General features: G+C 39.0%; 1 protein-coding gene across 2 annotated transcripts; it reads left to right on the plus strand.

Annotated features, from left to right (window-relative positions):
* Nucleotides 1-616: 616 nt before the first annotated feature.
* On the plus strand, nt 617-13,108 carry LOC109629997 (probable E3 ubiquitin-protein ligase HERC6). 2 transcript variants are annotated; one of them, XM_069534947.1, is made up of 24 exons: nt 627-658; nt 698-950; nt 2,614-2,770; nt 2,884-2,960; nt 3,658-3,885; nt 4,256-4,347; nt 4,462-4,589; nt 4,778-4,932; nt 5,447-5,502; nt 5,671-5,756; nt 5,866-5,925; nt 6,426-6,522; nt 7,297-7,477; nt 7,602-7,753; nt 8,093-8,212; nt 8,331-8,429; nt 8,580-8,756; nt 9,526-9,666; nt 9,809-9,975; nt 10,611-10,674; nt 10,761-10,831; nt 11,709-11,892; nt 12,258-12,360; nt 12,449-13,108. In XM_069534947.1, the coding sequence occupies exons 2-24, from the start codon at nt 731-733 to the stop codon at nt 12,682-12,684; spliced, it is 3,051 nt and encodes a 1,016-aa protein (XP_069391048.1). In that variant the 5' UTR covers nt 627-658; nt 698-730; the 3' UTR covers nt 12,685-13,108. The 2 variants fall into 2 exon arrangements, with proteins under 2 accessions (XP_019943548.2, XP_069391048.1); XM_020087989.2 differs by having other exon boundaries at nt 617-950.
* The last annotated feature ends 656 nt before the right edge of the window (nt 13,109-13,764 follow it).

A 13,764-nucleotide genomic window follows, 5' to 3' on the forward strand; every position in this document is an offset into this window, starting at 1 on the left:
TTCGATCCCACTCACCCTCATTCTGCATGCCTAAGTGTCCTTGGGCAAGATACTGAACCCCAAATTGAGGGTTATGAGTGTGTACAGAGAAAGTGCTGGACACAGATTCACTGTATGAATGTGTGTGTGGTCACCAAGACCAGAAAAGTGCAACATGAATACAGACCATTTACCATTTTCTGTGTTTTAAATATTATGTAGATACTATTTCATTGAATCCATTTATCATTTAAAACACACAATCCCATCTATCTTTCCTAATTATATTATAAAATATCATAAAAGTGAAAACTTTTAAAAAACACTTCATCCTCACTTCACAGTTTTGAATACTGAAAGTTCGGCTGCCCTTATGCTGCCTTCACTGTTTCCTGCTATGCTCGTTAATAAGGCCACTTACCACATTGTTTTGCCTTTTGGTCAAATTTAACCAGCGACAACTTAAAAATCATGTTTGACATTTAAAGTTTAACAAAGAGAGATAGAATATGTTGCACTGGCAGAATTGGTGGTTTAGCTGAATATTTGCTAGTTTGATTGTGGTAACTCCGACGGTACGCGAAGGCAGCGTGAGATATATTGACTCAGGGCAGAGCCAACAACAGACTGTGTATAAAGAGGAGTCAACACTTCAGAGCTTCACATCAGAGTCAACACTTCAGAGCTTCACCTCAGAGCTTCACTTCAGAGCTTCACCTCAGAGCTTCAGCTCAGAGCTTCAGCAGCAGACATGGTGCAGCTGTACTGTTGGGGTGACAGCTCCAGTGGACAGTACGGGCCACAGACGGCCCTCAGCCCGGTGTCCTGGACCGTCCCCCGGGATATTACCTCCATCTGCTGCGGGGACCAGTTCACTTTATTCCTGTCAGGGGATGGAGGCGTTTTCTCATGTGGACACAACTCAAGGGGACAACTGGGACGAAGTACACCCACAGATGGAAGGACACTAGGTAAAATAACAATAATAATAATGATAATTCATAAGAATAGGAATGCCTTAAATGATATATGATAATGATGATAATTTGATAATGATATATATAGTTTTTATTTTGTTATCCTTTATTTTGTCAATACTTTTACTTCTGGCTTAGTGTGGCATGATACTTTGCTGCTGTAACATAGTAATCTATCTATCTATCTATCTTTTTATCCATCCACCCATCCATAATACAATGATATACATTAAGCCATAAATATTTTCTCTTCTTTGTTAATTACTGTTAAAATGGGATTTGCAGGATTATTATCTAGTTATCTGCAGTAATGTTTGTTTACTTCTTATCAGAGGATCAATCTCTGTTTCGTTTCCATCGCTTCAGTCCAGAAAACGAAACTTAACCAGAAGCTGCACCTTGTTTTGTGCTGCGTTCAAGTTCTTGTGGGAGATTTCGGCTGTGTTGCATTCACGTTTTGAATATATTGTCTAGTTTAGTCTGATAAACTGCAGAGCATTGTGGACACTGGTTTATTCAGTGATGTTGAAGGAACGAATTTATTGGATGTGTATTATAAGAGAAAATACTACAATTACCTCAAAATTGTTCTGTATCCAATTTATTGTAAATCACCAGCTAGTAGCAAAAGGTTTTCCATGCCTCTGCGCCAGTGATAGCCAGAGGCCGGAGGCATTATGTTATTGGGTTGTCCTTCTATCTGTAGGTTTGTCTGTCCCATTTCTGTCAACATGACATCTCAAGAGCGCCTTGAGGGAATTTCTTCAAATTTTATATAGGGCTGCATCTATCGATAACTTTTTTATCAATAAATCTACCAATTCTTTTTTCAATTAATCGAACAATTATTTTTTACTACCTGATTATTATAATGATGAATTTATCAAAAATAAAATTAAAAAAACTTGTGTCATTTATATTTATTTAATCATCGTCTCTTAAATACAAACAAATATGAAAAAAAACTCAGTATGCACTGCAAGGAATTATTCCACAACAAAAATATAGCCCAGTCTGAACTGCTAATCTGCTTTTTACAATCCAATATAAAATCTCTCCAAAATAGAGTAAACTACCTTCCTTTCCACACATCCCAGCTCTATTTGATATCAACATTTAGTTGGATTCAAGAATGAACTGATTAGATTTTGGTCAAAGCTCAAGGTGACTGTGAACATGACATATCAGAGACACCTGTAGAAAATAATATCTGGTATCAAAAATGATAAGAATTTTGAGGTCAAGGTCATTGTGACCTCTTAAAAACAATGTTTTCCTTGTGAACACCTAAAGAGATTCCACACAAATATTAATTTAGACTCAGATTAACAGATTCGATTTGGGTGGTCAAAGGTCATGGTGACTTCACGAGTCTGGAAAAAAATGTGTGTTGACAGAAACTGTCCTGTTGTTTGAGACAAACAACCGATGTTTGTGATTTCTAGTTAGACCATGCTGAAGTTTTGTATTTGCCAGTCGGACTCCTATCAAGTCTTTGCGGTAAATGTTGTCTCTTTGTTGTAGCTTATCACAATTTTTGAACAGCAGGTTTTTACATTGATAACACCAGACTGAATTGATTGTGTTAAAAAGTTATTTTCTTTTCCCAAGTTAACTTTCTAGGGTGTTTTTTCTCTTGTCTATCATCCTGTGTCAGGTCGTTTGGAGGGGCTTGGCAATGTGGTGATGATGGCATGTGGTCAGGAGCACTGTCTGGCTCTGTGTGCGTCTGGAGACGTTTTCTCCTGGGGGGCTGCAGAGAATGGACAACTGGGGATGTTGTTGAATCCACAGCCAACCCACATCAGACCAAGGCAATTTAGTCCCTGTGATATGTGAATTATTATGCATACTACCATTGAAGCCATGATGGTGGGTGATGAAAGCAAAGCTGTTTTCCATTTTCAACTGTCTCATATTATTTCAGTCTGGTGCCCATACCTCTGCGGATACAAGTGATTCAGGTTGCCTGTGGAAACTTCCACTCTATGGCGTTGACTAAAGGTAAGAGACTGAACACACTAATTACCTTTTTGTGTGTTCAAACTATAGTACTATTTATTCATTTATTGAACGATATCGGACTGACACAGACATTCAAGGGAGTTGCGAGTGCCGATCTCAGTCTTGGCAAGGCCTTCACTTCCTCTTTTGTCTATAAAGTAAAAGCACAACTTCAGTTTTTTGCTGCAATAGTTTATATTGAGCTAAATTACAGAGCTTTTATTTTTAAAAGTTGGAAACCCTGGTCTGAAGATTTTTTTATTGGTTGCTTAACAGACCTCTGAAAGAACTGACATGCAGCGCGTGAAAAAAATAACAGCAGTTCAGTAAACCATTCAAATTTATATATATATATATATATATATATATATATATATATATATATATATATATATATATAAATATATATAACTGCAACACACACACACAGTAACAAAGCAAACTCGTTTTTTGAAAACAATCTTCATTGCAGATAAACCAGGTAGTATGAACACAAAGTTTTCTAACATCACTCTGCACCATAGACTGTTTGAAAAAAGCTTGGCACACAATCAATAAAAAGTGACAGTATATTGTAGAACTGTTTGAGGTTGACTCACTTATGGCAAGGAATAAATGAATATAAATGAATATAAAAATAAATACACTGCAGAGCAAATTTACAGACTGTTTTTTTTTTTTTGCACTCTCTTACCAGGAGGAGACGTCTTCTCGTGGGGTTTGAACAGACATGGTCAGCTAGGTCTGGGGAAGGAGGTGGTCTCGCAGCACACGCCCGTCCTGGTGTGTGCTCTGTCTGGCGTACCTGTGACCCAGATAGCAGCCGGAGAGAGCCACACCCTGTTCCTCACACTCTCAGGCCTGGTGTACTGCTGTGGGGCCAATAAATCTGGCCAGCTGGGGCTCAACAGGGTGGATGAGAAAGGTACAAATCATTTACCCTAACTGCAGATTGTCCATAATATTGGAGAATTTCACACGTCAATACATACACTTACCACCTGCAGACAATGTAGATGAGTTTTATGCCTCTGCTCTGGACTCAAAGATCAACTGATTAAATTAAAGTCACTGTGACCTCATGAGAGAATAAAAAAAAAATCTTACACTAGATCTTTTCTAGAAAATGACATTCTGGATTATTTAAAATATTCTTTCCTTTTAATGGTAACACAATAGCAAGCGTAACCTCCTAATTATGTTTTTTATCTTAAGGCAGTTATAAATCAATCAATAAGTCAATCTAAACTAAAAATGTTGTCCTTTTAATGCCCATTTCTTTCAATGACTAACAGGCAGGTTTAACATCTGTATGGTGCCTGCGCTCAGACCTCTGGGTGTCTCCTTCATGAGCTGTGGAGAAGCTCACTCCGCTGTGTTAACAAAGGTAGAAACTTCACTGATCTTTTCAGTGTGCTTCTCATCTCGATGTCTTGTCTTGATTGACCAACCCAATGACTGGGCATCTCTTCTTTTAACAATGCAATGCTGTGATTCCTAGGATGGTAGAGTTTACACTTTTGGAGAGGGACGCCACGGTCAGCTGGGTCACAGCTCCTCCGCCAATGAAGTGGGACCCAGACTGGTCGACGGTCTGAATGGACCTGCTTCACAGATCCAATGTGGCCGGTAAAAATGAGTCGCGTTCTTATTGGCACAATGAAACTGCATTTTCACATTTCACATATTTTTAGGGTAATGCAATTATTATGTATGATTATGATTATGATGATGAGTATGATTATAGTCAGTATATATAACTAGTCATCTACCATTCCTCTATAGAATACTTATGATACATCTGGTTTCTTTCCCAGGAGTCACACTCTGGTGTTGGGCTTGTCTGGTCAGCTGTGGGCTTTTGGCAATGGGGTCAAAGGTCAAACTGGGACTGGGCAAGCAGAGAACAATCTGAGTCCCACTCTGGTTCAACTTCCATGGACCGCTGACAGTGCAGCAGCCATACCCACAGGTATGTATAAGGGCCGTGTGGAGTATGTGTCTTTGATCATATCTCCTGCGCCTCATTTCCTCTGTAGTAGTAACATGGCTTTGTAGTTCAATTATTGTATAAATTTGGGAAATTTTTGCAAATTTAGAAGAAATATGTGACATAAATAAATTTCAGTCAGACAACTCGCTTTCAAATATTTATTGCAGCAGTAAAACAGGTTTGTGTTTAGGATTACACAGTTATGAAGGGAGTGATGAGCAAATACTTGTAACCCCCCAGCGGAGCCTACAGGTGGATGCTGGGGTGGTGGAGGGGCTGAAGCAAACAATACTGATGCAGCAGCGGGGCAAGCAAAGGGAGTGATGGGACATTTTCTCTGCCTAAATAGAGTGCCTAATAGGGTGGGTTTGTATTATTGATGAGTGTAGAGAGTGAGGTATGTCACATGATGTATGTCACAGCTTGAGTTGGCTGCCTGAACTAGCTCACAGGCGTCACTCCGTAAATCATAATCATGTATTTCTTTAAGCAGACTTGAAAATATCAGCTGGGTGGAACACGAACTTTACTTACTCTTCACCTGCACAGGTAATCTGAATTTCATAGAAATAATACTAATATAAATGAAAATTCTACATTAATACTGATCTCATGTTCCTGTGCATCAAATGTTTTTATGTTTGATTTCAGGTTTAAATTATTTGATCATGTTTATTAAACTGGCGGTCTTAAAATGTATATCCACTTTTTTTAAAGATTAAGGGGGAGATAACTGGAAGACTCGATGAGATGAAGCTGCAAACATGGCTGTCAATGACAGATGGCAATGAAGAGGCAAAGAGGTAGTTTAAAAAAAACCCACTAATATTTTCAAAAAATACAAGATTAGCCTTATATTCAGAAACTGATGTTTTGGGACTGATCCAATACTTTTCTCTCTTTGTGCAACAGAGAAATATCGTCAATATTTTTGACAAGTACAAGTCTTGTTGCAAGTTTCACAAAAGCCAAGTAAGTTTTCTTTTATTGGCTGACTTCTGTTATTTTTTTCAGATAAGACAAGATAAGAAGGGAATTCTTGGGCCAGATATTAATCCAAAGTTTCTATAACAAAGAATAAAAACAATAAAATGGCTGTGATGAGCTGGTTCAAGCCTTAATTGCTTGATAGGAGGAAGTGGTTCAATTAGAGGAAGCAGCACATTACATGTCATTCAGCTGATGTTTTTTTTTTTAATCAACTTACACTTTGTGCATTCAACAACTATGAGGGACCATTAGGGGTTCAACATCTTTACAAAGGACACTTCTGCATGGGCTTGGATTTGAGCTGCCAATCGTCTGGTGGGAAGACTACCACTATACCCCCTCAGCCACGGCCCACCATGGGGCAGCTAAATTAGAGGAAGCGGCTCAATAGGAGGAAGTGGCTCAATAGGAGGAAGTGGCTCAATAGGAAGGTTTTTGGTATTTTTTATTTCTTTGTTTTAATTATTTGCTTGTGTTAACAGTGGGCCTTCATTAGAGGCTGGTGCTTTAACTGTGGACCTGGAAGCTGCGAGCCGAGTTTTTGACCAGCTGCTGAAAATACCATGGATCAAACAAGCAGTTAAGAAATTCCTTTGAATGATTTTCACAGGTTCAGATCATTTTCATGCATCTGTGCTTGCAGCAGACCTGAGACACTGGGTTGTCCATCCATCTGCATGTGGTCTGGTGAACACATCTCAAGAATGCCTTTGGGGAATTCCTTCACATTTGTTCACTTGGACTCAAAGATGCACTGATTAGATTTTGGTGGTCAGGGTTCAATGTGGCTGTGACCTCATGTTCTTGGGAATGGGATATAACAAGAACACCTAGGGAATTTAATTACATCTGGCACAAACATTCAAGATCACCGTGACCTCACAAAACGTTTTTCCATTGTGAACGTTTTATCTTAAGATAGACAATCCTTTCAAATTTGGCCCAAATGCTGATTTAGACTTGTGGATTACCTGATTAGATTTGGGGAGTCAAAGATCAACCAATGTGTTTTTAGAGTTGAACATGGTATCTCAAGTCTGCCTTAAAAAATGTCATCACTTTTTGACCAGATGTGACTCAGAGATGAACTGATTAGAATTCAGTTGCCAAAGGTCACGGTGAACTCATGAGTCTGGAAGAAAAAGTTTATAAACTGCACTGACTGGTGGAGACAAACAACCACAGTTTATGTTTTCTGCCTTAGACTTTAGAAATAAACCTCCACTGTTATGTGCAGTCATTACTCATAAGACTCTTTGGCCACAGGCATTTGGTACTTGTGACTGAGTTGTTCAAATACAAACAAATGCAGTGTGTGAACATCACTGTATTATCTTTTTTTGTTTCTCACAGATGAAACTTGATCTCCTCTTGGACTTGCTTGGTGAATCGATGATGACCCTTAAATCTCCAGAGATCCTGCTGATTCTGCTGACGTGCCCTCTTCTCCAAGAGGACTCAATGGTCATGAGGGGATCGCTGCATCTCGCCATCATCATTGGAAAACTGAAAGAGAAGCCTCTGGCAGCTCTAAGTAAACAACTACAGATACATTGTTTGTTTGCCAGAATATAAGTTAGTTTGGAATTTCAATGTTCAACAATGCTCTCTTGAGGAAATCGTACAGTGTGAATTTACTGTGTTATTTTGTTTGGCAGGAGGCTGGTGGTCTTCGGTGACACCCTCTGTCCTGATGAAACACATCCTGGTCTTCAAAAACGCCCTTGCCTTCATGTTGAAAAACCGCCTGTTGACAACTCACAACCCGGGAATCAAATACCTGCTGGAAGTTCTCAAACTACTTTACAAGGTCAGTGTCATATTTTTAGGATAATTTCATTATCACCAGTTGCTTCAGGATCTGGAAGGATGGAGTGTTCATATTAAAGAAAATAACCTTCTGAGATTTTGAGAATAATGCTGTAATTTTATAAGAGTGAAGTTGTAATTAATTAGTAAGAAAAACGTTTTAATACAGTGGAAACCACTTATATCATATATTCCCTCTCTTTCTCTCTCTCTCTATCTGTGCCACACACACCATTTGAAAAAAAAATTGTCAAAAAAATTTGACAAAGACACCTGACCGGGTACAAATCTGATTCTTGCAATGCTTTCTTCTATAATTAATTACAAAATTTGTTTACAGGCCAACAGAGCTGGAAATTCCTACAAAGTCCCACTGAGCACATTTTATGTGGAGGAAATCAGGGACAACGTGCAGCCACTCGAAGACTTTACTCTGTGGTTTACATTTTCTAGGGTGGAGGTAAAATTATACAGTCCAGTAAATGTGATGTTGCAGTGCCCTCAAGAGTTTTAGATTTCTGTTGTAGTGCTAACTGCTAAAATAATGTCTTAATAAGTGATTGATTACTTTCTCAAAGGTTGAAGATGACCCACCTGCCATTTTCTGCCGCTTCCCGTTCTTGTTGACTCTGGAATGCAAGGCAGGGATCTTCAACATCCATGCACATGTAATGAAGGTACAATAGAGTCTAGATTATTTTACTGAAGATCAATATCAACAGCACTGCGTAATACAACTGTATCGTTAAAGATACTGTGTAATTCTAATAAAACTGCTTTAAATCTGTGTGGAGATTTCTTCATAAAGGAGGATTTTGTGCTTACAGAAAGCGTACCATTTAATTGACTGGACTTTGGAGGTGAGTGGAGATGCTTTGGTAAATCCCCCAAACTTTGCCCCGGCCCCACCCTTCCAGCTGACACTGAGACGAACTCACCTCGTCGAAGACACCTTCAGACATCTGGATGCGGCCGACCACTGCGTCTTCAAAAGAGAGCTTTTGGTAAACACACGATCAAAAAGCTTTGGTCCTCTGAAAATAAATCCGGTAGTTTTCCCAGTGACGCTAGATCACTCCAGGGTAGTTAAAGGGCTGCTCCAGCAATTTAACCTTGCACGTTCACAACAGACTGTATCTATTGATGGATGACATGGCTGCTCCCTAAAAGTGAAGCGAAAGCATCTAAATCACCTGGTGGCTGGCTGCAGCACAGGTCATAAGCCCTGCCTTCTCCGTGTTAGTGGATGGGACATGGACCAAACTAAAAAGTGCACTTACATTTTTTTCTCAAAGATGATTTCTGTAAGTTTAGGTAGTTCTCATCACACTGATCAAGTAAGTTATTTATTTAAGTTATTAAGTTATTTGATTATGTAAAAACGAGGTGGGATGTCATTATTAACAGCTGAGACCTGCTCACGATTGGTAAGTGCGTGTCCCGGTGGGACCTGGCTACAGCGGCTTCAATCACTACTGTGCAGATATTTTGGCTTCATTTCTGGATAGTGGGAGGAAGTGAAGTGTGGACCCTCTTTATATTCTCTCTAAAGTTTACAAACCTGTGGGACTCACAAAAGTTTTAGAATTTGGTGTAATAACTAGAGGATTGTTTGAAGGTGAATGGCTAGATTTAATTGTCATAAATTTGGAAGTGTCTATTTGATTAAGTCCCTTCACAATACCATGAGCTATAAGCCATGCGTGGATATTTGTCCTTAGAGCTGATTGGGTATGTGTTCTGTGGGTCATTTAAAAACGCTCTCCTCCCTAGGTGCAGTTTGTGGATGAGAGAAAGGTGAAGATGGTCAACAAGAGGGACTTCTTCCTCCACGTGTTTGATGAGCTCATCGCTCCTGAGTCTGAGATGTTCATGTACAATGACAGCAAGACTCTGATGTGGTTCCCTCCCAGAGTAAGAGCATTTCATTTAAGTGAAAAATCGTGTAGGCCAAAGACAGTTCAGCTGGTATTTGTATGATTTGTCTTCTGTAAACGGTTATCAAATCTTACCAAAGCATGTCATTGTTTTCTTTTTTGATTCACGAACCAAACAGCCCAAGGTGGAGGTGAAGAGTTACTTCCGGTTCGGGGTTTTGTGTGGCATGGCTCTTTACAACCACAACATTGTCCACCTGCCCTTCCCACTGGTTCTCTTCAAGAAGCTGCTCAGGGTCAAACCCTCATTGGATGATATGGAGGAGTTCGACCCTGTCATGGCAAAGTAAGACAGTTTTTAAAATGCACAAATCTTATTGAGCTTAACAGCAACATTGTTTTGAATAAAGATGTTGATTGTCAGTCATAATATTTTAACTATCCAAGGTAGACTCACCACAACCTATGAGATTGTATTGTAAATTATGTTATATATAAACTGCATTTTAAGAAAAACTTGTTTTATTTGCAATGTCAAGGAAAAATACTGCACTACCCAGAATCCTCAGGTGTAGTAGCTACGTCCCTGATTGGTGGAGCTCACTTATGCAATGGAAATGGATCACGATATAAATAACGGTTAAATTCAAGAGGTGCTGGAAGTCTTTGAAAAGGGATAATGTGCAATGTTTTTTGGGATCTGTAATCTGTAATTCCTCCACTCTTAAAATAATTATGTACATTGCCTCTTTTTTCTGTTTTCCAATATTGTTTTGCTCCAAATCAAATGTTTTATGTTCATGATTCATCTCGTAGCTGTTCGGCCTGGCTTCAAACAGAAATGGGAAATTCACTTCTGGAACCAGAGCTGTTGTTAAACTGGAACCCCAAGTAGACTTAAAATAATACTTTAAACACCATGACATTCTGTGTGACTGTACAATCTTGATTTTACTCATGATCATATTTCATTGTCTGCAGGTCTTGGCGTTGCATGATGGACTACACTCCAGATAAAGTCAAAGAAATGGACATTACCTTCAATGTAGGTTTGGTTAATCACACTGATACTCTGCTGCCTAAACCTATTTCTGCAATATTCCAGTGTAAATATGATTTCTTTTTATACAGGTGGCCTGGGAGGGTGAGCAAGTTGAGCTTGATCCGAGAGAAGCTGGAAAACCTGTCACAAGCTCAAACAGGTGTGCTAATACAGAACCAGCTACACAACACTCACAATTGGGTCGGCTTCACAACTGTTAAGTATTTAAAGCAAAGCTGATGTTGACAAGCAACAATATCCATTCACAAAATAACTTGATTTTGCTGCCATCTAGAGGTTAAACAAATGAAATGGGTGCATGCTTTCAGACCAGTTAAGCCACATTTCCACTGGTCAAAACCCCCCCTCAAACATCTGGCTTTTGTCTGTAATGGTCATAAATACAATTGGACAAAAAGATTTTTATCAGCTGATGGAAACATGACACACAATTAGTGAACACACTAATTTCTTTAATGTTTTGGAAGTGTAGACACTGACGCTGCACATTTTTTGGCGTGGCATTTTGAACTTCTGGGGATTTGTAGCCATGAACATTGGTGTACTGGGAAAAATGTGCTACAGCAATTTCTTTTTCATATCATGCAAGATGCAACACAATAAGGTGAGAGATCTCTCACCTAGAGCATCTTGTGGCGTTCACTCATGACATGACGCACTGGTTAAAAATAAAACAGAAAGGTAAACTCCTCTGCTGGCAATGGGAAAGTCTGTTGCCTTAAAAAAACCCACAGGGTATTATAAACTACACTATGAGTGGGATATTTCATGTAAAGATTTACTGTCTTTTGGAATTACTTTCTGATAAAAGTAAGTATATAACAGGACTGTATTGTGATAAAATGATCACATGAATTTGTTGTAAAATGAGAAAAAAAGGCTCAGTTAAGAATTCAGTGGGCAGTACAATTTCGAATATGAAACTCCCACGCACAATATTCAATTTAAAAAAAAAGTGACAGCCCCACGTAGACAGCTGGCTGAAGTCGTACTTTCTCATTTCTCTCTATTCAAAGGAAAGAGTTCATTGATGCCTTCCTCAACTACGCCTTCAACAAGTCGGTGGAGGGCGTGTTTGAAGAGTTCAAGAGAGGGTTTTTCAAAGTGTGTGACAGGGATGTGGTGGACTTCTTCCAGCCGGAGGAGCTACAGGCGGTGATGATGGGCCAAGAAGACTACGACTGGCAGGTGTTCAAGCAGGTCTGTTGAAAACCATTTGACGACATTTAGTCTTGAGAAGTCTTGAGAATACATAGGATCTATTTTACAGAGTCTAACAGAATGAATCACCATGTGAGGCTGCAGAGGGCAGTGTCGTTTAGTAAAACTTACATTGTGCTACTTTAGAAAACTCATCCGAGACTTGTAAGTCAGCTGCTGATCTGTCTGATCGCGATAGTTGGTTCAGGATTTTCTCACTGCGATTTTAAAATCTCACACAGATTACCTCACAATAACAGAAAAATAACGACGACTATGTTATGAAGTGCATGTTTCTAACCTTTAAATCAAGAACCCTTGTTGTGTATGTGTGTATATGTTTTGATTGTTGTTTTTACAAACAGAACACAGTTTATGAAGGAGAGTATCATGCCGGACATCCAACCATCATCACCTTCTGGGAGGTGTTTGAGAAACTGACACTGGAGGAGAAGAAAAAATTCCTTCGTAAGTATCATGATTATGTTTTTGCTGTTCCCGTTGGTTGATTGATTCATTGATTTAACCAGCATCTCGTTAATGTCTCTGTGGCCAGTGTTCCTCACAGGCTGTGACCGCGTACCCTTCCAGGGTATGAAGAGCATCATAATGAGAGTCACCGTCTTGGCCAACAGCACCGAACTCCATCTGCCAGAATCCCTCACCTGTTACTATCTGTTGTTACTGCCCAACTACCAGAGGTACCCGGTGGAGAGGACCATGAAGACCAGGCTTCTTCAGGCCATTAATAACAAAGGAGGTTTCTGTAAGAAGGAGAAAACCATACACTGAAGTAACTACGTGTCTTACATTCAGTTAGTCACTGCACTGTGTTATTTTAGTGTCTTAAACTGTGTTGAAACTTGGGGTGAACATTATTTTTAAGAAAGGAGTTAATGTGGAGTTATTTAGTAGCATCATTATCAGTAGTTATTAAAACCCCGTCTGCATTATTTTCTTTTTCCTAGTTCTCTTGGTGATGGTTGATGACACTTGCACTATAACTATATATAAACTTAGGGAGGGAAAGAAATAAAGACAGAGAGAAAGAAATACGGAGCAAAGATGAGAGAAAGAGAAATAAAGGGAAAGAGAGGGACAAAAATAAGAAAAGCAGAGCGGGAAACTAAGACACAAGAAAGAAAGTGTCTGACAGGTATATCATCGGGAAATGTTTTTTTGTCATTTGTTACCTAATAAACAAACAATAAATGTTCTTCACTGTCGTTTTAGATTCATGTTTAAATATTATTTTAGAGCATGATACACAGGCCCACACATCAAAACACAATCTATTGCTACAACAGTAGCTGTGAAAATGTGTCTTATCTTGTATTTCTTATGTTTTAATTTATAAAGAAGAAAAAAGTTCTCACTATTTCTCTCCAAAGAGGATTTTCATCTCATTCTGACGTCACATGGAAACTAAACTAGTTTTAATTTGAACCTGAAAGAAAGTTCTAAGTCAACTTCTTTGTTCATTTTATTATTTGGGGTATACACAGGGTTTTCCTAAACATATTTTTAATCTGCAATTAAAAAAGCAAATGTTGTGAGATCGGTCGTTGTTCTCGTCTGACGATTGTTTACTTCGCGCCTTCAGCTGCCACAGTCAGACCAAGTCAAACGGACCTAATAAAATGATCTGCTGACGTTAACGATGTATCATGTTTACAAGAACAGGAGGTAACTGAGCTTGACCTTTCAGCACCACATTTATAATCAGTTCATTCTTGAGTCCAACCGAACCTTCTTACTAAATTTGAAGAAATTCTCTCAAGCTGCTGCACAAGACCAAAAGCCTTTGACCCTTGAACACCAAACTTATCACTTCATCTTTGAATCCAAGTTAACATTTGTACAAAATACATA

Source organism: Paralichthys olivaceus, chromosome 11 (assembly GCF_024713975.1).
Source record: "Paralichthys olivaceus isolate ysfri-2021 chromosome 11, ASM2471397v2, whole genome shotgun sequence".
NCBI classification, from domain to species: domain Eukaryota; kingdom Metazoa; phylum Chordata; class Actinopteri; order Pleuronectiformes; family Paralichthyidae; genus Paralichthys; species Paralichthys olivaceus.